The 24,480-nt window shown below is 43.9% G+C and overlaps 1 protein-coding gene across 10 annotated transcripts; it reads left to right on the top strand.

Annotated features, from left to right (window-relative positions):
* Positions 1–285: 285 nt before the first annotated feature.
* On the top strand, positions 286–24,004 carry LOC127414798 (spermatogenesis-associated serine-rich protein 2-like). Of its 10 annotated transcripts, none has more exons than XM_051653110.1 (20): positions 286–436; positions 1,167–1,236; positions 1,279–1,460; positions 1,547–1,720; positions 1,763–2,628; positions 2,672–3,269; positions 3,313–3,398; positions 3,442–4,439; positions 5,087–5,135; positions 7,615–7,694; positions 7,834–7,942; positions 8,059–8,108; positions 8,273–8,507; positions 8,594–8,776; positions 10,216–10,351; positions 11,362–11,420; positions 11,618–11,727; positions 11,973–12,075; positions 12,163–12,317; positions 22,587–24,004. In XM_051653110.1, exons 9-20 carry the CDS (start codon positions 5,111–5,113, stop codon positions 22,860–22,862), a joined length of 1,521 nt encoding a protein of 506 aa, XP_051509070.1. In that variant the 5' UTR covers positions 286–436; positions 1,167–1,236; positions 1,279–1,460; positions 1,547–1,720; positions 1,763–2,628; positions 2,672–3,269; positions 3,313–3,398; positions 3,442–4,439; positions 5,087–5,110; the 3' UTR covers positions 22,863–24,004. The 10 variants fall into 10 exon arrangements, with proteins under 10 accessions (XP_051509070.1, XP_051509071.1, XP_051509073.1 ...); XM_051653111.1 differs by lacking the exon at positions 3,313–3,398 and adding an exon at positions 3,270–3,312 and having other exon boundaries at positions 2,672–3,226; XM_051653113.1 differs by lacking the exon at positions 3,313–3,398 and adding an exon at positions 3,270–3,312 and having other exon boundaries at positions 2,672–3,183.
* Positions 24,005–24,480: the final 476 nt, after the last annotated feature.

A 24,480-nucleotide genomic window follows, 5' to 3' on the forward strand; every position in this document is an offset into this window, starting at 1 on the left:
GCCTCTGCCTTTTTTATTCATGTGTTTGTTATTTGTGTTTATATCTGTTTTAATATTGTAAATTAAAAAGTATTAATTTAACTTGTTGTATTAGACTTATCCTCTGTACTGTCAAAATAAAAAATGCATTTTAATTATCAACAGAAACCATTTGTAACGCAGGTTTTTCATAAATTAATACTGAACTCTTAAATTAATTTGGATTGCGCTTTCTGATTGGCTCAGATTACACTCCGCCCACTCCAGCCGCGCGCGCGGATAAAACAGGGCGGCGGATGTTGTGCACGCGCGTGTAACGGAAGTGACGCGTGAGCCGGTTGAAAGAAAAGGGAGAATAAGCGAATATAACGACATAAACGATCGAACTGAAGACAAATAAACGGACATACACATATATGTGCATGTACATGTGGCGCAGATTTGCGAGGTTATTAAGGTAAGACATATTTGGCATCAGTCTCTTATTAGCTGTAAATGCGGCGCGTCATGCGAGTGCGAACAAAAAAACAACGTCGTTTTCACGCCTTCAAAATGAAATAACAGCAAAACTCATATTTTAAAACTTTTATTTTGGATTTTCTTCTATTAGTTTAATGTTCGTGTCATTTATGTGTTTCTTTCAGCTAGCATACATTAGCTCGTTGCTAAGAGACATAATCATCCAGAATATTAATAATAAACGACAACTCATTTTAGTCATATTATAAACACTTTACATATTTACATGGATAATTCTATACAAATGAGTCCACAGTGTAGAAATAATGACTGAATAAATATGAAGAAACTACAGGATCATTTCATGCATTAAAACACAAAACTGAACAATATTCTACAGATATTAGTATCAATAGTTTTAATGTTAGAATACACCTAGTCATATATTTACATTTGAAGAGTTATCTGAATGTCAAGTGAATTAGTGTTCGTGTTTATTAATTTAACACATTTAAAACCTCATTTTACTCTTATGTATTTCTGTATAAATGGTTTTAATATAGTCATGGTGTTTGTTGCAATCTTCAGGTATGATTTGTGTCGATTCATGGTGTTCGTTGCAATCGTGTCGATTCATGGTGTTTGTTGCAATCGTGTCGATTCATAGTGTTTGTTGTGATCTTCAGGTATGATTTGTGTCGATTCATGGTGTTTGTTGCAATCTTCAGGTATGATTTGTGTCGATTCATGGTGTTTGTTGCAATCGTGTCGATTCATGGTGTTTGTTGCGATCTTCAGGTATGATTTGTGTCGATTCATGGTGTTTGTTGTGATCTTCAGGTATGATTTGTGTCGATTCATGGTGTTTGTTGCGATCTTCAGGTATGATTTGTGTCGATTCATGGTGTTTGTTGCGATCGTGTTGATTCATAGTGTTTGTTGTGATCTTCAGGTATGATTTGTGTCGATTCATGGTGTTTGTTGTGATCGTGTCGATTCATGGTGTTTGTTGCGATCTTCAGGTATGATTTGTGTCGGATTCATGGTGTTTGTTGCGATCTTCAGGTATGATTTGTGTCGGATTCATGGTGTTTGTTGCGATCTTCAGGTATGATTTGTGTCGGATTCATGGTGTTTATTGTGATCTACAGGTATGATTTGTCAATTCATGGTGTTTGTTGTGATCTACAGATATGATTTGTCAATTTGTGGTGTTTGTTGCGATCGATTCATGGTGTTTGTTGCAATCGTGTCGATTCATGATGTTTGTTGCGATCTTCAGGTATGATTTGTGTCGATTCATGGCGTTTGTTGCGATCTTCAGGTATGATTTGTGTCAATTCATGGTGTTTGTTGCGATCTTCAGGTATGATTTGTGTCAATTCATGGTGTTTGTTGCGATCTACAGGTATGATTTGTCGATTCGTGGTGTTTGTTGCGATCGATTCATGGTGTTTGTTGCAATCGTGTCGATTCATGGCGTTTGTTGCGATCTTCAGGTATGATTTGTGTCAATTCATGGTGTTTGTTGCGATCTTCAGGTATGATTTGTGTCAATTCATGGTGTTTGTTGCGATCTACAGGTATGATTTGTCGATTCGTGGTGTTTGTTGCAATTGTGTCGATTCATGATGTTTGTTGCGATCTTCAGGTATGATTTGTGTCGGATTCATGGTGTTTGTTGCGATCTTCAGGTATGATTTGTGTCAATTCATGGTGTTTGTTGTGATCTTCAGGTATGATTTGTGTCAATTCATGGTGTTTGTTGCGATCTACAGGTATGATTTGTCGATTCGTGGTGTTTGTTGCGATCGATTCATGGTGTTTGTTGCAATTGTGTCGATTCATGATGTTTGTTGCGATCTTCAGGTATGATTTGTGTCGGATTCATGGTGTTTGTTGCGATCTTCAGGTATGATTTGTCGATTCATGATGTTTGTTGCGATCTTCAGGTGTGATTTGTGTCAATTCATGGTGTTTGTTGTGATCTTCAGGTATGATTTGTGTCAATTCATGGTGTTTGTTGCGATCTTCAGGTATGATTTGTGTCAATTCATGGTGTTTGTTGCAATCGTGTTGATTCATGGTGTTTGTTGCGATCTTTAGGTATGATTTGTGTCAATTCGTGGTGTTTGTTGCAATCTTCAGGTATGATTTGTGTCAATTCGTGGTGTTTGTTGCAATCTTCAGGTATGATTTGTGTCGAATTCGTGGTGTTTGTTGCAATCTTCAGGTATGATTTGTGTCGAATTCGTGGTGTTTGTTGCAATCGTGTTGATTCATGGTGTTTGTGATCTTCAGGTATGATTTGTGTCAATTCATGGTGTTTGTTGCGATCTTTAGGTATGATTTGTGTCAATTCGTGGTGTTTGTTGCAATCTTCAGGTATGATTTGTGTCAATTCGTGGTGTTTGTTGCAATCTTCAGGTATGATTTGTGTCGAATTCATGGTGTTTGTTGCAATCTTCAGGTATGATTTGTGTCGGGTTCATGGTGTTTGTTGCAATCGTGTTGATTCATGGTGTTTGTTGTGATCTTCAGGTATGATTTGTGTCAATTCATGGTGTTGCGATCTTCAGGTATGATTTGTGTCAATTCATGGTGTTGCGATCTACAGGTATGATTTGTGTCGGATTCATGGTGTTTGTTGCGATCTTTAGGTATGATTTGTGTCAATTCGTGGTGTTTGTTGTGATCTTCAGGTATGATTTGTGTCGGGTTCATGGTGTTTGTTGCGATCTTCAGGTATGATTTGTGTCGGGTTCATGGTGTTTGTTGCGATCTTCAGGTATGATTTGTGTCGGATTCATGGTGTTTGTTGCAATCTTCAGGTATGATTTGTGTCGGATTCATGGTGTTTGTTGCGATCTTCAGGTATGATTTGTGTCGGGTTCATGGTGTTTGTTGCGATCTTCAGGTATGATTTGTGTCGGATTCATGGTGTTTGTTGCGATCTTCAGGTATGATTTGTGTCGGGTTCATGGTGTTTGTTGCGATCTTCAGGTATGATTTGTGTCGGATTCATGGTGTTTGTTGCGATCTTCAGGTATGATTTGTGTCGGATTCATGGTGTTTGTTGCGATCTTCAGGTATGATTTGTGTCGGATTCATGGTGTTTATTGTGATCTACAGGTATGATTTGTCAATTCATGGTGTTTGTTGTGATCTACAGGTATGATTTGTCGATTCGTGGTGTTTGTTGCGATCGATTCATGGTGTTTGTTGCAATCGTGTCGATTCATGGTGTTTGTTGCGATCTTCAGGTCTGATTTGTCGATTCATGGTGTTTGTTGCGATCTTCAGGTATGATTTGTCGATTCATGGTCTTTGTGATCTTCAGGTATGATTTGTGTCGGATTCATGGTGTTTGTTGCGATCTTCAGGTATGATTTGTGTCGGGTTCATGGTGTTTGTTGCAATCTTCAGGTATGATTTGTGTCGATTCATGGTGTTTGTTGCGATCTTCAGGTGTGATTTGTGCCACATCACAGTGGGTGTGTCTTCCTAACCCACAGTGTTGCTTTTGTGTGTGTTTATAATTCACTCATTTATTTTATTCTCAATCTCATTTCTCTGCTGTTTAATCAATGGTACAGGCTGAGCAGGATCTCGGAGCTCAAATAGATCCTGTTATTATGTGAAATAGTGATTCTCTCTGTCAATGCGAGAATATTCTGATTAAATAACTGATCTAACAGCTGTTCGCCTCTTTAGTAAATAGCTGTTTAATTTTCTTGTGGGTGTAAATATAACCAGTGAATGTGGCTTCACCTGTTTGACTGCACACAGTTGTGTGTTTGAGTGACGTGCTTCTGATTGTGTGACGTCCTGTCAGGAATAAACGGGTGTGAACGTACATGTTTGCATAGATTTAGGTTTCAGTTTCCTGAGACAGTGGAAGGTTATTGGAGTTATAAAAGTGTCTCTGGCTACAGCTGGTTTACTCTGTGTGTTTTGTGTGTGTGAACTACAGTCACAGATCACGGCAGAACTACTCTGAGGTACAGCTTTAATTCACTGTCAATCAATGAATTACTTATTACTACAAAATGGGCTTTTAAGATTTCATGTGTAGCCTCATTCAGCACAGAGAGAGTGAGACAGTGAGAGAGACAGACAGCTCTCAGCTGCTACAGATTCTTCACATATGACAGAAAGAGTTATTCATCCAGATGTGTTTTCCATTATGGCTTTTAGAAGGCCAGGAAATGGACTTTAAAATGCCAATGGGATACAGTTGGCTAGTGCTGTATTCTAAAGCCCTTTTTCTTTCTTTTATAATTGCCAATTCATTTAAATTTGCTTATACCAGTTCATCTTTTGTGATGGGACATTCTTTGAAGTAATTGGGATCTACACTGAGTTGTCTTCAGTAGAGATAGTTGTGTAGATGTGTGAGACGGAGAGTTGTGCGGTTTGAGAAGGATTGAGTCCAAGTGTGGATGTGGAACTTGTCCTTGTTTGACCCTGTGCAGCTCTCTCTCCTTCACTAATACTCCAAGATGCAGAAAAAAAGTGAATTAAAAAAACAAATCTCTTTCTCAGTCATACAGATGGTGGTATCAGTGTAATGGATCTTGACTGTTAAAGCACGATTTAAATGTTTGTTCCCAAATTGTACATTTACCAGGTTTTTCTCTTCCTGTAGAGTTGAAACTGACTGAGGAAGAAGATGGCGAGGAAGAGCAGTTATAAAGGTGAGTGATTTCTCTAAAATCTGATAATATTCTGCCTTCATATAGGTAGGATTGGGGTTGGTTATGGTTAGGTGAAGGTTTGCAGGGTTTAAGGCTGACATGTATTGAGTGCTAATGCGTCCAGTTGTAGTCCAAATCAGATGACATGAATTAATGCAGCTCATTTCAATTGAATATTAGCGAGTTAGCTGTGAATGACCCATTTTTTTCTAGCGTCAGTAAACTTGGAAATGAACTTTTGCATTAGTGAGGTCTTGTGTGCAGTGACCCTCAATAGATCCGGTGTGCATATCTTCATTTCACTTAATTTGCCTGTTCAGTTTGAACACATTCACTCCAGACTCTGTGTGCTGCCGTTGCTATTTCCTGAACTTTGATTCTTTTGAGCAAATGCAGGTACATGAGGAGAAATGTGTCATGAGATCTGCTGATTCATTCTCATTACTGTTGTTCAGTCAAACACTCTTGATGATTTAATGTCTTTCAGAAAGTCATCTGGATTCTTGCACAGAAATTACTACATCAAGGCTTTATGAAACATTTGATGAACGCTGTGCACTTTTTCCAGAGTTGTAGTGGCTCTGTCGCCGGTCACTCGTTTTGTTTGGCAAATTAAAATGTTTGCGTTTGTGGCTTTGCAAATTCCTGAACTCTGATCTGGTGGGGTGGTGGGGGTATGTGTTGTAACTCCTGAATGGTGAAAAACATACTGTAAACGGCCAGTATCTTTAAACACCCTTTGGCCAGATGAAACCACACGTCACTCAGTACAGCTGGTTTATGACTGAATTTTGTAGCCAAGTTTGTTTTATCAGTTTTACAGGTGAAAATCTTCAGAAACATTCCTTAAAGGAATTCCACATGCACTTACACACTGCTAGGATGTCACATCTGTTTTCATGACTAGTGTGTGATAAAGTGACTGAACTTTAATGGCTGTATACATTTATGAAACACTTTTTTTTAAATGTGACTCTAAGGGTTAGTACCAGGACTACAATATTATACTACAATACCAGTCTTTTTGCAGTACCGGTTCTGTAGTGCTCAGTTGTGCAGCACTTTATTTGACAAAGTCAAAGTCTGGCTTTTTTATGGTGGTTTTGGAGCAGTGGCTTCTTCCTTACTGAGCAGCCTTATGTCGATATAGGACTTGTTTTACTGTGGATATAGATACTTGTCTACCTGTTTCCTCCAACATCTTCACAAGGTCCTTTGCTGTTGTTCTGGGATTGATTTGCACTTTTCGCACCAAACTACGTTCATCTCTAGGAGACAGAATGAGTCTCATTCCTTGAGCGGTATGATGGCTGTGTGGTCTCATGGTGTTTATACTTGCGTACTATTGTTTGTACAGATAAACGTGGTACCTTCAGGTGTTTGGAAATTGCTCCCAAGGATGAACCAGACTTGTGGAGGTCCACAATTATTTATTTATTTATTTATTTTTTCTGAGGGTGTGCAGCTCAAAAATGAATTTAGCTGCAACTGATGCATGATTGTCCTCCCCCAGTAACACCTGCATTTGATCTGTTTCTGCTGAACTGGAGAACTGTGGCATGAGAGTTCAGTTTCTCCCAGTGAAGGAGAAAGTGTGTCTCTGTCACAGTGAGCACAGACTCGTTCATGTTTGTTTTCTATGGCCAGACTGTGATCAGTGAGTGTATTTGGTGAAGATCCGTCTCTGTTTTGGATCTCTTACAGTGTGGAGATATTCTGCTAGATTATACGTTCTGTTTAGGGTCCGATAACATTCCAGTTTGCTTTGGTTTTTACTTTCATTTTCCCAATGGTCCAAATTTGTGCTTTCTTTTATGATTTGGTTTATTGTGATTTGGTTTTGTTCAGCAGTGCTGGTCTGAAACTGGTGTTTGTTAGTTGTTAGTGTGTTTGTGAGTTTCAGAGTCAGCTGATAAAGGGGACTGGTTTTAGGCTTCAACTCTTGGGTTTTAAGGGCTTCATGTTGCAGTGTGTTAGGGGAACTTGAATTTAGGTGTGTCCAGAATTTAAGGGATCGTTTTTCAATATGTATAATTAGGGGGTATCTGCCTAGTTCGGCCCGGCATGCATTAGTAGGTGTTCTTCTCTGAACTCTTCGAATGTTTCTACAGAATTCTGCATGCAGGGGTTCTATGGGGTGTTTGTCCCATCTAGAGTAATCTGTCAGACAGAGTGGACCCCAAACCTCACATCCGTACAGAGCAATAGTCATAATAATACTATCAAAGATTTTACTCCAAATTGTTACAGGAATGTCTATTTGGGTAAATTTGCCCTTAATAGCATAGAATGATCTTCTAGCTTTCTCTTTTAGTGCATTCACTGCCAGACCAAACCCCACTGAAGCTTCTCTCTCTCTGGCTTTTCTCTTGACCTACATACCTCTGGTTTAAAGTCTGACAGCGTTTTTAGAAGCTCTTACAGTTTGAAGTCCTGCCTTTTTAATTTGAGCTTTCCCTTTTTTCCCTCTTATTGCCAGATGTGTCTGGAGTCGTGTTCGACACGCACTCTAAAATGGTGATGTCTCAAGGAGGTAGTTTTGAGAGAATGAAGGAAAAGGTATGAATCGCTTCTTTTGTTTGTATAATGTCTGAATGCAGCTTTTCCTCTCCAAATTGAAAGTGGCTTTTGTGTTGTGCACTTAATTATTTCAATATGTGTTCCCACAGTTTGAGTTTGTCTCTCTGTCTGTCGTCAGATTAATGCCGTGCGAGCCGTTGTGCCCAATAAGAGTAATAATGAGATCGCACTGGTGCTGCAACACTTTGAGAACTGTGTGGATCGAGCGGTGCAGGCGTTTGTAGAAGGTACAAACACACAATCAGTGTTACTGCAATTAACAGTCACTTTTAGCTCTTCAAGAGTTTGTTTCCCTGCTCGAGATCTGGCAGTAATGTTTTGTTGTGCTGGTTTGTTATTTCAGGTAGTGCTGTGGAGATCCTGAAGGAATGGAATGTAACTGGGAAAAAAAAGGTGAGCGAGGCATCACTCTGAATGTGCTGAACGTCAAAAACGTCAAGTCATACATGTATTTAATGGAAAGTAGAATGAAGAAATCATTAAATGTCATAAAAGCACAAATGTGAGCTGCTGTTTATCTTGTGCTGCAATATGTGGTGATTATGTTTGATTGACAGCCGAAGAAGAAAAAGAAGCCTAAGCCACAAACTGATGCACCTGTAGACGCCACACCTACTGAATCGAACACAAACATTGAATGTCCGGATGCTGTTAATGGTTTCCATGCCAACGGTACAGCAGGCGCAGATGGCGATTCACTGGATTCTCTGAGCGAGCAGCTGGACTCCGCCTCCCTGGACGCGGCAGAATTTGACTCCGAAAGTGCCGCCCCTGATCTCTTGGACGCTGCAGGTAATGACTGGTTTGGGCTTCTGTCTGAGGCTCAGATGTTTGTAGCTCGTGATTGTGCTCATCTCAGTGTTTCTCTTCTGCGGAAGGTGGAGACGTGGCATCAACGCCGAGCCCCGCCCCTCAGCTTGGCACCAGTGATGGAGCGCGACAGAACCATCACGGCTCCCGTGGTAACAAGTTTCGACCCAAGCCTGTTTCCAGCTCCCAGAATTCCTCTGTGCTCTCTCTTTCTGACGACCCACAGCAAGGTTCTGCTGCCAAGAAGATCGGTAAGACTCGTCTTTGGTTCTCTCTGGAGATAACAAGGTTTGGTTTAACTGTGTAGGACATGATACAGTTGCTGATGTGAGTCCTGCTGTATCTGAAGACTTCATGAATCCACAGAAGTACTGGAGATATCTGCTGAACAGCTTGTGTGCTTGTGTGACAGCAAATTACTTTTACAGGTCCACATTCACTTGTTTTGGGATGGTAATGCACCAGATATACAGTCTGTGTGACATTCATTTGTGTTTTGAAACAGTGCTGTTACAGGGACACAGACAGGGTGAATTCAGGTAAATTGTGACTTTTTGTCACTGAGGTGATTTTGGATGGAGTAAAATTGAAGCATTTGGCAGCTGTGTTTCTTTGAAGATGTGGAAACTTAACACTACTGCAACAGAATGAGCAGGTGTGTGTAATCGATGATAGAATTTTGTTGCATCATGAGACCATCCCATCAATTATTTGCTCAATGATTCAGATTTTGTACACCCAATGCTAAATGTAATTTTCAATGTTGACTGTACAACTTGTAATTGATAAATACCCAAAAGCTTCTATGATTTCCTAATTTATTTATTTTTCTCCCAATTTGGAATGCCCAATTCCCACTACTTAGTAGGTCCTCGTGGTGGCGCGGTTACTCACCTCAATCCGGGTGGTGGAGGACAAGTCTCAGTTTCCTTCCGCTTCTGAGACCGTCAATCCGTGCATCTTATCACGTGACTCGTTGTGCATGACACCGCGGAGACTCACAGCATGTGGAGGCTCATGCTACTCTCCACGATCCACACACAACTTACCACACGCCCCATTGAGAGCGAGAACCACTAATCATGACCATGAGGAGGTTACCCCATGTGACTCTACCCTCCCTAGCAACCGGGCCAATTTGGTTGCTTAGGAGACCTGGCTGGAGTCACTCAGCACACCCTGGATTCGAACTTGCGACTCCAGGTGTGATAGTCAGCGTCAATACTCGCTGAGTTACCCAGACCCCCAATTTATTAACTTGTTAATTTTTCCACTGTAATTACCACATTGTGGTGGCTTTTGACGCATAAACAAATTCATTATAACTTTTTGGCAGTAGATATTCAGTGCTCATCCACTAACATTAATGCCGTTTTTTTTTAGTTGCCACAGTCTCTTTTGCCTTGTTCACTGGGAGCTTAAAGATACTACAGATATTAAGGCTGCTTTGAAACAATGTGTCCTGTGAGAAGTGCCATACAGATAAAATTGACTTGAGTGCACTATGGTACTGACCATCCTAAATATTAATACATGAGTTTAGACCACTGACCAGATTCACATTCTGAGTGTCATGATTGATTACAGGTGATTAATCACGAGATTGAGGTCTGGACTCTAGACCTCAATGTCACTCATGTTGTGTCCTGTGGTGCTCTGACTGTGTTGGTTTGTATTTGTTGTTTGTCAGGGTCTAATGTGGATCGCTCTGTAAAAGACCTGCAGCGCTGTGCGGCATCACTCTCTCGCTACAGAGTTGTGGTGCGAGACGAGATGGATTCATCGATCAAGAACATAAAGCAGACGTTTTCTGAGCTGCAGAGCTGGTATCACACACACAAACCATGATCAGAACACTGTTGAATATCAAAATAAACAGCCACATTGAAAAAAAAATTAGGGATGCACTGAAATTTCAACACGTACGGCAAAAATTCTAATGCAATTGTACATTTAGTTCCCATTTGTGTTTCCTAGTTGATAATTAAAGTCCTCATCCCTAGAAGTGCAGTGATTTGCTTTCTTGAATATTAGCACATTAATAAAGAGCATTTTCTCGTGCTTGTACAGAGTCTGGGCATTATGAGACACAACTAAACACCGCGGTCAAATATCCTCATCTACTGTTCAAGTTGTGCACTACATCAGTGGTATCAAACACACAGTAAAGTCCAAACAGACTCTCTCGGCGTCTGGTACTTGTGGTCTCACGCACACACACACAATTTGAGCTTTCGTGTGAATCTGTGAGTGACACTGTCACAGAGAAGCCCAGTTCATTTTCTTCACTCACGGCAAGAATGGCAACAGGGATGATGGACAGATACAAAAAAAAAAACTTGGAATGGAAAATGTAATTGTCTTTTTGTCCTGTATGACTTTGTATATTAAGCACTTTTATTAACTTTGTGGGGTAAAGATGTGCTTTATACATGTAAAAAAATGACATCTGGCTTATATAAAGTTGTGCAATATTTAAAAAATATCCACTTTTTAAAAAAGATGTTCCAAGCCCAAATGCTATGGTAGTAATTTGTTTTTTCCTTGTGTAATCATTTAGAAACATTATATACTGTATATTATATAAGTATTCCAAACAAAGTCTTATTTAAAATAATGTGTTTTGGTCCAGTGTTTCCAGAATTTTTGGTTTCTTCCCTAGAATTTTCATTTTGGTGCATCACTAATAACAATCAAATGTGTACATCGTTATTTAGAAAGTGAAAATGAGCTGATAGACCAAATAATGCAAACCAATGGATTCAAAGCACACGTTCCAGTCTTAATTCAGCATGCATGCGTGTGTGTGTAACTTGTGTTCTTGTTGTATTTTCAGTCTCATGGATCGAGAGGTGACACTGCTCACGGAGATGGACAAAGTCAAAGCAGAAGCCAGTGAGTAGAGAGACAACACTAATATACCCGTGTGTGTGTGTGTGTGTGTGTGTGTGTGTGTGTGTGTGTGTGTGTGCACGCGCGCAGCTGAAGTCTTCACTCACACAGTGATGTCATGTTCCACTTGGATGCACTGAAAATCACTTTAGGGGTGTCTGGTGTTCAGTGACACTGATCAGGTGTGTGTTTGTGTTCAGTGGCGATTCTGGACGGCCGTCAGAAGAGAGCAGAAGAGCTGAAGAGACTCACTGATAAATCAGCTACACTGTCAGAGGAACAACTCACTGAACTACGAGCTGACATCAAGGTACACAGTTATTACTATCATAATGTGGACTTTCTATTGACTTGATTAACCTAACAGTGTTTTCTAACCCTCGTACAAACCTGTTTGCATTTTTAGATTCCAATGAGATCATTATTTGTTTAATGAGCCGTTTGAATTTGGTGATTTCAAAAAATTTTTCTATAGAGGAAAAAGATTTGAGATTTTAGTGGGGATGGAAACACCTCACTATCTGTTCCAGCATTATAATCTGTGTGTGTCTTCAGCACTTTGTCAGTGAGCGCAAGTATGATGAAGATCTTGGTAAAGCTGTGAAGTTCTCGTATGATCTGGAGCCGCTCAAGTGCAGCATCATGTCTTTTGGATCAGGTGAGACGGGTCAATATCAATGTGTTTTTGTTTGTTTGTTTGTTTGTTGTATATGAATTAATGCATGACTGTCTGTGTTTTGTGTAGTGTATCATCCTCAGACGAGCTACTCAAGTCGTTCTCGCTGTAGTTCCACCTCTTCCTCTGTCACAGGCTCCGCCCCTGCTCAAGCTCCGCCCCCCTCTGAGCTGCAGCATCAGGCCTCTGTGTACACAAGCCGCCCCAACGTGCCCCACAAGCAGGTGAAGATGTTCAGAATAACATCACTAATTACACACATCACATCTGAACTGAGACGCAGCTGTGATAAACACGCATGTATGAACTGGTGTCGTTAACAGTAGGGATGTCCCGATAATTTTTTATTTTTTTTTATTTTATAGGAGTACAGTTACTTTTTAGTTAACGATACCGGTTTTATTTTTTCTGAATTCCATATCAACAGTATTTCAATGTTATCAAAATGGTGTTTAAATAAATGAATTCTTTAAAACTTTAATCAAGAGAAAATATAACAATTAATTTTCAACATGATATTGTATTATTTTTATCAAATGAAGTGATTTTATACAGAATCTTACAGCACAATCCAAAATACAACATTGAAGTTATTTTTGTCAAATAAAGTGTTCGTAACGGCGCATTACAGATGTGAGAGATTGCTTAAATATTATAATAATAAATCAATATTCATTGTATGTGTAGTATAGTATTACAGTGAATATTATATAAATATATAGTTGTGATATTCCTATTTTTTTTTTCATTACACGTTTCTGTGTGTGTTTGATGGTACGTGTCCATCGCTACGTGTCTCAAAGTGATTATTAAACCACAAACGGCTGCTGTTTAATTAAATAATTTAATTAAAAAGTGAATTAGCTCTCTGCTCACTGTTATCTGCTACAAACAGAGCGTGCAGTGCTCATGATGGTGTTTTCTGTGTATGAATCAAGGATCTCTAAAAGGCACGGGCACTTTGTGTCTTTATGTCAACACAACACCGACTCTACACATTCATAAGCGCTCACATTTAAAGCGCAGCACATACAAAATATATATTTATCTTAAATCACAGCCTTTGTGGTTTAATAATCTCACTAGGACATGATGTGATTTTTGCACTGGATGCTTACAGAACGACATTCATACATCAGATGGTATTGGCATAAGTACACGGTACCAGTATCATATCGGGACATCTCTAGGTGTGTGTGTATGTTAGGGTTAGGTGTGTGGGGGTGTGTGTGTTAGGGTTAGGTGTGTGGGGGTGTATGTTAGGGTTAGGTGTGTGGTGGTGTATGTTAGGGTTAGGTGTATGTTAGGGTTAGGTGTGTGTTAGGGTTAGGTGTGTGGGGGTGTATGTTAGGTGTGTGTGTATGTTAGGGTTAGGTGTGTGGCGGTGTATGTTAGGGTTAGGTGTGTGGCGGTGTATGTTAGGGTTAGGTGTGTGTGTGTGTGGGTGTGTATGTTAGGGTTTGGTGTGTGGGGGTGTATGTTAGGGTTAGGTGTGTGGTGGTGTATGTTAGGGTTAGGTGTGTGGGGGTGTATGTTAGGGTTAGGTGTGTGGTGGTGTATGTTAGGGTTAGGTGTGTGTTAGGGTTAGGTGTGTGGGGGTGTATGTTAGGTGTGTGTGTATGTTAGGGTTAGGTGTGTGGCGGTGTATGTTAGGGTTAGGTGTGTGGCGGTGTATGTTAGGGTTAGGTGTGTGGCGGTGTATGTTAGGGTTAGGTGTGTGTGTGTGGGGGTGTATGTTAGGGTTTGGTGTGTGGGGGTGTATGTTAGGGTTTGGTGTGTGGGGGTGTATGTTAGGGTTAGGTGTGTGGTGGTGTATGTTAGGGTTAGGTGTGTGTTAGGGTTAGGTGTGTGGGGGTGTATGTTAGGTGTGTGTGTATGTTAGGGTTAGGTGTGTGGCGGTGTATGTTAGGGTTAGGTGTGTGGCGGTGTATGTTAGGGTTAGGTGTGTGGCGGTGTATGTTAGGGTTAGGTGTGTGTGTGTGGGGGTGTATGTTAGGGTTAGGTGTGTGTGTGTGTGTATGTTAGGGTTAGGTGTGTGTTAGGGTTAGGTGTGTGGGTGTGTGTGTTAGGGTTAGGTGTGTGTTAGGGTTAGGTGTGTGGGTGTGTGTGTTAGGGTTAGGTGTGTGGGGGTGTATGTTAGGTGTGTGGGGGTGTGTGTATTAGGGTTAGGTGTGTGTGTTACGGTTAGGTGTGTGGGGGTGTGTGTTAGGTGTGTGGGGGTGTATGTTAGGTGTGTGTGTTAGGGTTAGGTGTGTGGGGGTGTGTGGGTTAGGTGTGTGGGGGTGTGTGTTAGGTGTATGTTAGGTGTGTGTGTTAGGGTTAGGTGTGTGGGGGTGTGTGTGTTAGGGTTAGGTGTGTGGGGGTGTGTGTGTTAGGTGTGTGGGGGTGTGTGTGTTAGGTGTGTGGGGGTGTGTGTGTTAGGGTTAGGTGTGTGGGGGTGTATGTTAGGTGTGTGTTTTAGGGTTAGGTGTGTGGGGGTGTATGTTAGGTGTGTGGGGGTGTGCGTTAGGGTTAGGTGTGTGGGGGTGGGTGTGTGTTAGGGTTAGGTGTGGGGGGGTGTGTGTTTGTTAGGTGTGGGGGGGTGTGTGTGTTAGGGTTAGGTGTGTGGGGGTGTGTGTTAGGTGTGTGGGGGTGTATGTTAGGTGTGTGTGTTAGGGTTAGGTGTGTGGGGGTGTGTGGGTTAGGTGTGTGGGGGTGTGTGTTAGGTGTATGTTAGGGTGTGTGTGTTAGGGTTAGGTGTGTGGGGGTGTGTGTGTGTTAGGTGTGTGGGGGTGTGTGTGTTAGGGTTAGGTGTGTGTGTTATGGTTAGGTGTGTGGGGGTGTATGTTAGGGTGTGTGTGTGTAGGGTTAGGTGTGTGGGGGTGTATGTTAGGTGTGTGTGTTAGGGTTAGGTGTGTGGGGGTGTGTGTTAGGGTTAGGTGTGTGGGGGTGGGTGTGTGTTAGGGTTAGGTGTGTGGGGGTGTGTGTTAGGGTTAGGTGTGTGGGGGTGGGTGTGTGTTAGGGTTAGGTGTGCGGGGGTGTGTGTATGTTAGGTGTGGGGGGGTGTGTGTTTGTTAGGTGTGGGGGGGTGTGTGTTTGTTAGGTGTGGGGGGGTGTATGTTAGGTGTGTGTTTTAGGGTTAGGTGTGTGGGGGTGTATGTTAGGTGTTTGGGGGTGTGTGTGTTAGGGTTAGGTGTGTGGGGGTGTGTGTTAGGTGTGTGGGGGTGTGTGTGTTAGGGTTAGGTGTGTGTGTTACGGTTAGGTGTGTGGGGGTGTATGTTAGGTGTGTGTGTTAGGGTTAGGTGTGTGGGGGTGTGTGGGTTAGGTGTGTGGGGGTGTGTGGGTTAGGTGTGTGGGTTAGGGTTAGGTGTGTGGGGGTGTATGTTAGGTGTGTGGGGGTGTGTGGGTTAGGTGTGTGGGTTAGGGTTAGGTGTGTGGGGGTGTATGTTATGTGTGTGGGGGTGTGTGTGTTAGGGTTAGGTGTGTGGGGGTGTGTGTTAGGGTTAGGTGTGTGGGGGTGTGTGTGTTAGGGTTAGGTGTGTTGGGGTGTATGTTAGGTGTGTGTGTTAGGGTTAGGTGTGTATGTTAGGGTTAGGTGTGTGTGTGTGTGTGTGTGTGTGTGTGTTAGGGTTACGTGTGTGGGGGTGTATGTTAGGTGTGTGTGTTAGGGTTAGGTGTGTGGGGGTGTATGTTAGGGTTAGGTGTGTGGTGGTGTATGTTAGGTGTGTGTGTGTTTAGGGTTAGGTGTGTGGGGGTGTATGTTAGGGTTAGGTGTGTGGGGGTGTATGTTAGGGTTAGGTGTGTGTAGGGTGTGTATGTTAGGGTTAGGGTGTGTGTGTTAGTGGTTAGGTGTGTGGGGGTGTATGTTAGGTGTGTGTGTGTTAGGGTTAGGTGTGTGGGGGTGTATGTTAGGTGTGTGTGTTAGGGTTAGGTGTGTGGGGGTGTGTGTTAGGGTTAGGGTGTGTGGGGGTGGTGTGTGTGTTAGGGTTAGGTGTGCGGGGGTGTGTGTATGTTAGGTGTGTGGGGGTGTGTGTTTGTTAGGTGTGTGGGGGTGTGTGTTAGGGTTAGGTGTGTGGGGGTGTATGTTAGGTGTGTGTGTTAGGGTTAGGTGTGTGGGGGTGTATGTTAGGTGTTTGGGGGTGTGTGTGTTAGGGTTAGGTGTGTGGGGGGTGTGTGTTAGGTGTGTGGGGGTGTGTGTGTTAGGGTTAGGTGTGTGTGTTACGGTTAGGTGTGTGGGGGTGTGTATGTTAGTGTGTGTGTGTTAGGGTTAGGTGTGTGGGGGTGTGTGGGTTAGGTGTGTGGGTTAGGGTTAGGTGTGTGGGGGTGTGTGTGGTTAGGGTTAGGTGTGTGTGTTACGGTTAGGTGTGTGGGGGTGTGTATGTTAGGTGTGTGTGTTAGGGTTAGGTGTGTGGGGGTGTGTGTGGTTAGGTGTGTGTGGGTTAGGGTTAGGTGTGTGTGGGGGTGTATGGGTTAGGTGTGTGGGGGTGTATGTTAGGTGTGTGGGGGTGTGTGGGTTAGGTGTGTGGGGGTGTGTGGGTTAGGTGTGTGGGTTAGGGTTAGGTGTGTGTGTTACGGTTAGGTGTGTGGGGGTGTATGTTAGGTGTGTGGGGGTGTGTGGGTTAGGTGTGTGGGGGTGTGTGGGTTAGGTGTGTGGGTTAGGGTTAGGTGTGTGGGGGTGTATGTTAGGTGTGTGGGGGTGTGTGTGTTAGGGTTAGGTGTGTGGGGGTGTGTGTGTTAGGGTTAGGTGTGTGGGGGTGTGTGTTAGGGTTAGGTGTGTGGGGGTGTGTGTGTTAGGTGTGTGTGGGGTGTATGTTAGGTGTGTGTGTTAGGGTTAGGTGTGTATGTTAGGGTTAGGTGTGTGTGTGTGTGAGTGTGTGTTAGGGTTACGTGTGTGGGGGTGTATGTTAGGTGTGTGTGTTAGGGTTAGGTGTGTGGGGGTGTATGTTAGGGTTAGGTGTGTGGGGGTGTGTGTTAGGTGTGTGGGGGTGTATGTTAGGTGTGTGTGTTAGGGTTAGGTGTGTGTGTTACGGTTAGGTGTGTGGGGGTGTATGTTAGGTGTGTGTGTTAGGGTTAGGTGTGTGGGGGTGTGTGGGTTAGGTGTGTGGGTTAGGGTTAGGTGTGTGGGGGTGTGTGGGTTAGGGTTAGGTGTGTGTGTTACGGTTAGGTGTGTGGGGGTGTATGTTAGGTGTGTGTGTTAGGGTTAGGTGTGTGGGGGTGTGTGGGTTAGGTTTGTGGGTTAGGGTTAGGTGTGTGGGGGTGTATGTTAGGTGTGTGGGGGTGTATGTTAGGTGTGTGGGTTAGGTGTGTGGGGGTGTGTGGGTTAGGTGTGGGGGTGTGTGGGTTAGGTGTGTGGGTTAGGGTTAGGTGTGTGGGGGTGTATGTTAGGTGTGTGGGGGTGTGTGGGTTAGGTGTGTGGGGGTGTGTGGGTTAGGTGTGTGGGTTAGGGTTAGGTGTGTGGGGGTGTATGTTAGGTGTGTGGGGGTGTGTGTGTTAGGGTTAGGTGTGTGGGGGTGTGTGTGTTAGGGTTAGGTGTGTGGGGGTGTGTGTTAGGGTTAGGTGTGTGGGGGTGTGTGTGTTAGGTGTGTTGGGGTGTATGTTAGGTGTGTGTGTTAGGGTTAGGTGTGTATGTTAGGGTTAGGTGTGTGTGTGTGAGTGTGTGTTAGGGTTACGTGTGTGGGGGTGTATGTTAGGTGTGTGTGTTAGGGTTAGGTGTGTGGGGGTGTATGTTAGGGTTAGGTGTGTGGGGGTGTGTGTTAGGTGTGTGGGGGTGTATGTTAGGTGTGTGTGTTAGGGTTAGGTGTGTGGGGGTGTATGTTAGGGTTAGGTGTGTGTTAGGGTTAGGTGTGTGGGGGTGTATGTTAGGTGTGTGTGTTTAGGGTTAGGTGTGTGGGGGTGTATGTTAGGGTTAGGTGTGTGGGGGTGTATGTTAGGTGTGTGTGTGTTTAGGGTTAGGTGTGTGGGGGTATATGTTAGGGTTAGGTGTGTGGGGGTGTATGTTAGGGTTAGTGTTGTGTGTGTGTGTGTGTGTGGGGGTGTATGTTAGGGTTAGGGATGTGTGTGTGTGTGTGGGGGTGTATGTTAGGGTTAGGTCTGTGTTAGGGTATGTGGTGTGGGGGTGTATGTTAGGTGTGTGGGGGTGTGTGTATTAGGGTTAGGTGTGTGTGTTACGGTTAGGTGTGTGGGGGTGTGTGTTAGGTGTGTGGGGGTGTATGTTAGGTGTGTGTGTGTTAGGGTTAGGTGTGTGGGGGTGTGTGGGTTAGGTGTGTGGGGGTGTGTGTTAGGTGTATGTTAGGTGTGTGTGTTAGGGTTAGGTGTGTGGGGGTGTGTGTGTGTTAGGTGTGTGGGGGTGTGTGTGTTAGGTGTGTGGGGGTGTGTGTGTTAGGGTTAGGTGTGTGTGTTGTGGTTAGGTGTGTGGGGGTGTATGTTAGGTGTGTGTGTTAGGGTTAGGTGTGTGGGGGTGTATGTTAGGTGTGTGTGTTAGGGTTAGGTGTGTGGGGGTGTGTGTTAGGGTTAGGTGTGTGGGGGTGGGTGTGTGTTAGGGTTAGGTGTGCGGGGGTGTGTGTATGTTAGGTGTGGGGGGGTGTGTGTTTGTTAGGTGTGGGGGGTGTGTGTTTGTTAGGTGTGGGGGGTGTGTGTTTGTTAGGTGTGTAGGGGTGTATGTTAGGTGTGTGTGTTAGGGTTAGGTGTGTGGGGGTGTATGTTAGGTGTTTGGGGGTGTGTGTGTTAGGGTTAGGTGTGTGGGGGTGTGTGTTAGGTGTGTGGGGGTGTGTGTGTTAGGGTTAGGTGTGTGTGTTACGGTTAGGTGTGTGGGGGTGTATGTTAGGTGTGTGTGTTAGGGTTAGGTGTGTGGGGGTGTGTGGGTTAGGTGTGTGGGTTAGGGTTAGGTGTGTGGGGGTGTGTGGGTTAGGTGTGTGGGTTAGGGTTAGGTGTGTGGGGGTGTATGTTAGGTGTGTGGGGGTGTGTGTGTTAGGGTTAGGTGTGTGGGGGTGTGTGTTAGGGTTAGGTGTGTGGGGGTGTGTGTGTTAGGGTTAGGTGTGTTGGGGTGTATGTTAGGTGTGTGTGTTAGGGTTAGGTGTGTGGGGGTGTGTGGGTTAGGGTTAGGTGTGTGGGGGTGTATGTTAGGTGTGTGGGGGTGTGTGTGTTAGGGTTAGGTGTGTGTGTTACGGTTAGGTGTGTGGGGGTGTATGTTAGGTGTGTGTGTTAGGGTTAGGTGTGTGGGGGTGTGTGGGTTAGGTGTGTGGGGGTGTGTGGGTTAGGTGTGTGGGTTAGGGTTAGGTGTGTGGGGGTGTATGTTAGGTGTGTGGGGGTGTGTGTGTTAGGGTTAGGTGTGTGGGGGTGTGTGTTAGGGTTAGGTGTGTGGGGGTGTGTGTGTTAGGGTTAGGTGTGTTGGGGTGTATGTTAGGTGTGTGTGTTAGGGTTAGGTGTGTATGTTAGGGTTAGGTGTGTGTGTGTGTGTGTGTGTGTGTGTGTGTTAGGGTTACGTGTGTGGGGGTGTATGTTAGGTGTGTGTGTTAGGGTTAGGTGTGTGGGGGTGTATGTTAGGGTTAGGTGTTTGTTGGTGTATGTTAGGTGTGTGTGTGTTTAGGGTTAGGTGTGTGGGGGTGTATGTTAGGGTTAGGTGTGTAGGGGTGTATGTTAGGGTTAGTGTTGTGTGTGTGTGTGTGTGTGGGGGGGTATATGTTAGGGTTAGGTGTGTGGGGGTGTATGTTAGGGTTAGGGATGTGTGTGTGTGTGTGTGTGTGGGGGTGTATGTTAGGGTTAGGGATGTGTGTGTGTGTGTGTGTGGGGGTGTATGTTAGGGTTAGGTCTGTGTTAGGGTATGTGGTGTGGGGGTGTATGTTAGGTGTGTGGGGGTGTGTGTATTAGGGTTAGGTGTGTGTGTTACGGTTAGGTGTGTGGGGGTGTGTGTTAGGTGTGTGGGGGTGTATGTTTGGTGTGTGTGTTAGGGTTAGGTGTGTGGGGGTGTGTGGGTTAGGTGTGTGGGGGTGTGTGTTAGGTGTATGTTAGGTGTGTGTGTTAGGGTTAGGTGTGTGGGGGTGTGTGTGTGTTAGGTGTGTGGGGGTGTGTGTGTTAGGTGTGTGGGGGTGTGTGTGTTAGGTGTGTGGGGGTGTGTGTGTTAGGGTTAGGTGTGTGGGGGTGTGTGTGTTAGGGTTAGGTGTGTGTGTTATGGTTAGGTGTGTGGGGGTGTATGTTAGGTGTGTGTGTTAGGGTTAGGTGTGTGGGGGTGTATGTTAGGTGTGTGGGGTGTGTGTTAGGTGTGTGTTAGGTTAGGTGTGGGGGTGTGTGTTTGTTAGGTGTGTGGGGGTGTGTGTGTTAGGGTTAGGTGTGTGGGGGTGTGTGTTAGGTGTGTGGGGGTGTATGTTAGGTGTGTGTGTTAGGGTTAGGTGTGTGGGGGTGTATGTTAGGTGTGTGGGGGTGTGTGTGTTAGGGTTAGGTGTGTGGGGGTGTGTGTTAGGTGTGTGGGGGTGTATGTTAGGTGTGTGTGTTAGGGTTAGGTGTGTGGGGGTGTATGTTAGGTGTTTGGGGGTGTGTGTGTTAGGGTTAGGTGTGTGGGGGTGTATGTTAGGTGTGTGGGGGTGTGTGTGTTAGGGTTAGGTGTGTGGGGGTGTATGTTAGGTGTGTGGGGGTGTGTGTGTTACGGTTAGGTGTGTGGGGGTGTATGTTAGGTGTGTGTGTTAGGGTTAGGTGTGTGGGGGTGTGTGGGTTAGGTGTGTGGGGGTGTGTGTGTTAGGGTTAGGTGTGTGGGGGTGTGTGTTAGGGTTAGGTGTGTTGGGGTGTATGTTAGGTGTGTGTGTTAGGGTTAGGTGTGTATGTTAGGGTTAGGTGTGTGTGTGTGTGTGTGTGTGTGTTAGGGTTACGTGTGTGGGGGTGTATGTTAGGTGTGTATGTTAGGGTTAGGTGTGTGTTAGGGTTAGGTGTGTGGGGGTGTATGTTAGGTGTGTGTGTTTAGGGTTAGGTGTGTGGGGGTGTATGTTAGGGTTAGGTGTGTGGGGGTGTATGTTAGGGTTAGGTGTGTGGGGGTGTATGTTAGGGTTAGTGTTGTGTGTGTGTGTGGGGGTATATGTTAGGGTTAGGTGTGTGGGGGTGTATGTTAGGGTTAGGGATGTGTGTGTGTGTGTGTGTTAGGGTTAGGGATGTGTGTGTGTGTGTGTGTGGGGGGTGTATGTTAGGGTTAGGGATGTGTGTGTGTGTGTGTGGGGGTGTATGTTAGGGTTAGGTCTGTGTTAGGGTATGTGGTGTGGGGGTGTATGTTAGGTGTGTGTATGTTAGGGTTAGGTGTGTGGGGGTGTATGTTAGGGTTAGGGGTGTGTGTGTGTGGGGGTGTATGTTAGGGTTAGGGGTGTGTGTGTGGGGGTGTGTTGGGTGGGGGGGGGTGTATGTTAGGGTTAGGGGTGTGTGTGTGTGTGTGTGTGTGGGGGTGTATGTTAGGGTTAGGGGTGTGTGTGTGTGTGGGGGTGTATGTTAGGGTTAGGGGTGTGTGTGTGTGTGTGGGGGTGTATGTTAGGGTTAGGGTGTGTGTGTGTGTGTGTGTGGGGGTGTATGTTAGGGTTAGTTCTGTGTTAGGGTTAGAGGTGTGGGTTTGGTTGGAACTATTTGTGATATCTGAAAAAAAAAAATCAAATAACTGTCCATAGGTGTGAAACTGCTCATGTTTTCATTATTCTTATTACTTTATAGACACATGCAAAACAGTTTGTTTCCATAAAAATGTAGCTAAAAGTACTGTTCTTAAAAGTGTTAAATGATCGATCAGAGATGTGCTGGGACTAAAAAACAACACTGAACAGGGCAATGGTGACAAATGGAAATATTAGCTAATAATTCTGCTCGCTGAAAATACAGAATTATGTTAAATAGGTATTTTCTCCTTACACACTGTCACTGATTATATTCATTATTTTTCTAAAATAAATGTATCTCTGGTTTTATCTAAATATTCTTAAAAATACACATTTAATGGACATGCATGCTTATCCAGTTAAATGATAATTTACTGATGAAATCAAATCAGTCATGACATTTGACAACAGGATTATATTCCCCATAGCATTATTATACATAATACACAGCATTATATATAGTAGATTATTATGGCATTATCGTTAACCCTTTGTAAATGTTCATTTTCTCTTGCGCTGTCTCACTCCTTGTACAACACCTGTGGCTGCTAGTGTGCAATCATAGTTTAGAGCTCCTTGTGTCCAATGAAGTGATTTCATGTGTATGCCTGTGTTACGTAGGCATATAGCGTTGTGCGTATTGGATAGAATAGACGCTACAATTTAAATAAAAAAATGTAAAAACGCTCCATCTCCACGATGCGTATAGTCATTTTTTAACCATGACGCATCGTGCCATGATAAACCGTTACACCCCTAACCGACCATATTGTGTTTAAAATGTAAGATACTTGATATTAACTTTGTTTGTAGAACTGTTATATAATATCAATATTACACACAGATGATGTGAGCTGCTGTCACTGAGTTAACGTGTTTCTCTCTGCCGTTCAGATTTTCCAGGGCAACAGGCGCATCATTCACGGTTACCAGGGAAATCAACGGTATAACGGAAACGCCCATTATGACCGCAACCCCGGTCGGACCAACTACCGCTACCAGGGAGATCGTAACCACGGAGACCAGAGTCACCAGAGTGACCACAGTGATGGTCTGAATTCTCAGCTGACCAATAGCGCAAGAGGCCCCTCCTATTCCTCAGCCGATCGCCCAGATCGCTCCGCCCACAACGGCCTTCCACAGAGACAACCACGGACACACTGCCCATAACACACACACACACACAGAGTCCTTTTGCCCATCTAGTCTGATCTCATACACTTCACATTAAAAGAAAAATGAAGTTTACACCTGAGCTGTCGAGCTGTGGCCCGTCTCTTTATCCTGTCTCACTCTCTCTTTTACACTGTCTGTCTGTCTGTCTTTCTCATGATGGGTCTGTGTTTGAGTGTGATGTGTGTTTTTGTCTTCCTGTAGCTTTAAATTGTGAAAGGAAAGTAAGATCTGCAGCATCTGTGTTTTGTGTCTCTGATTCACATGATCAACACTAAAGATGAAGGACAGAGTTTATAGTGTGTGTGTGTGTGTGTGTTCTCCATGTTTTCACATAAACACTCCATTTTCCTTCAGTTGTGATGTCACTGAAGCTCCAGTGTTTCTCTGCAGCAGCTCGGTAAGTCTCGTGTTCTCAATCGGTGCTGAAGCACAACCGCTCGTCTCATGACTGAACAAACTCATCATGATATACCTCATACTCGCGTTCATAAATCTGTTCCTCACATCTTCATGTCTCAAGCTGATCTCATCTCGTTCTCACTCTGGTGCTTTGTCGCTTTCAGAGCTCTTCAGTTGCTCTTCCTGAAAGACTCATCATGAGGAAAAACGTTCTTTCAATACTGTTTAAAGAAACGTGTGCTTGTGTTTTGCATGAATTTAAGCGATTCAGCAGGTCTTGACTGAGTTTAATTTTGACACTCGCTCGTCCCAGCTGGTGGGTTTCATTGTTCATTGGATGGTTCATGTCATGTGATCAGCACTTTCACAGTTTATTACTCTGTCCAGCTCAATCTGTATATATGTAACTAAATGTATAATGTTTTGTAGCCAGCAGCCGTGTATGTAGAGACACATTAGGCTGATTGATCTCCCAGTTAAACAAGTTAAGTTCTTCCTCATGTATAGTGTGTCTTTCTTTTGTTTGTTTTCAAATGATCTGAGATCGCTGTAAAATCAAGTGCCTTCAGTCATGTGATCTGTTCTTTTTCTCCATGTTTTTTCTCTGGACCAAAGACTTTGAACCCCTCCAGATCCGCCCTCACTAAACAACACCTGCTCCTGTTGTGCTAACCATAGTCCTCTTGCTGATTGACCTACTTCCTTTATCATGAATAAAGAAGGATTGGTAGAAAATGCTCCGTACTGTTTGTGTTTCTAAATCTACATCATGATTTTGCAGTTTGTTTGTTTTTTACAGTGATTTCCAAACTTTCCATTTAATTTGGGTGACATCAGTTCTCCAGGCAATAGTAACAGTCTTGATGAAATAATGTCTGTTATTAAAGATTAAAAACACTGTAAAATCCTCACCACAAATGACCTTATAAAATTCAGTGTCTGCTTGGGTACCATAATACTGAATTATTTTCATCAGTAACTGCAGCAGATAAAATCCCTCGTTCTTCTCAGTCATGCGTACAGATGATGGCGTTTGATCTCTTGAGTTATGATTGGATGGACAGCACACACGTACATCAGCTGATCCTGAGTTTCTTCACATAATTCATGAAGGAAAGCTTCCATCCAATCAGAGCACTGCTTCATGCATGAGCGGAGAATTTAAAATCACACGTGTCGTGACAGTGGTTCTAGGCTGGCATGTGTGTGTGAA

This window comes from Myxocyprinus asiaticus, chromosome 24, assembly GCF_019703515.2.
Source record: "Myxocyprinus asiaticus isolate MX2 ecotype Aquarium Trade chromosome 24, UBuf_Myxa_2, whole genome shotgun sequence".
Taxonomy (NCBI): Eukaryota; Metazoa; Chordata; class Actinopteri; order Cypriniformes; family Catostomidae; genus Myxocyprinus; species Myxocyprinus asiaticus.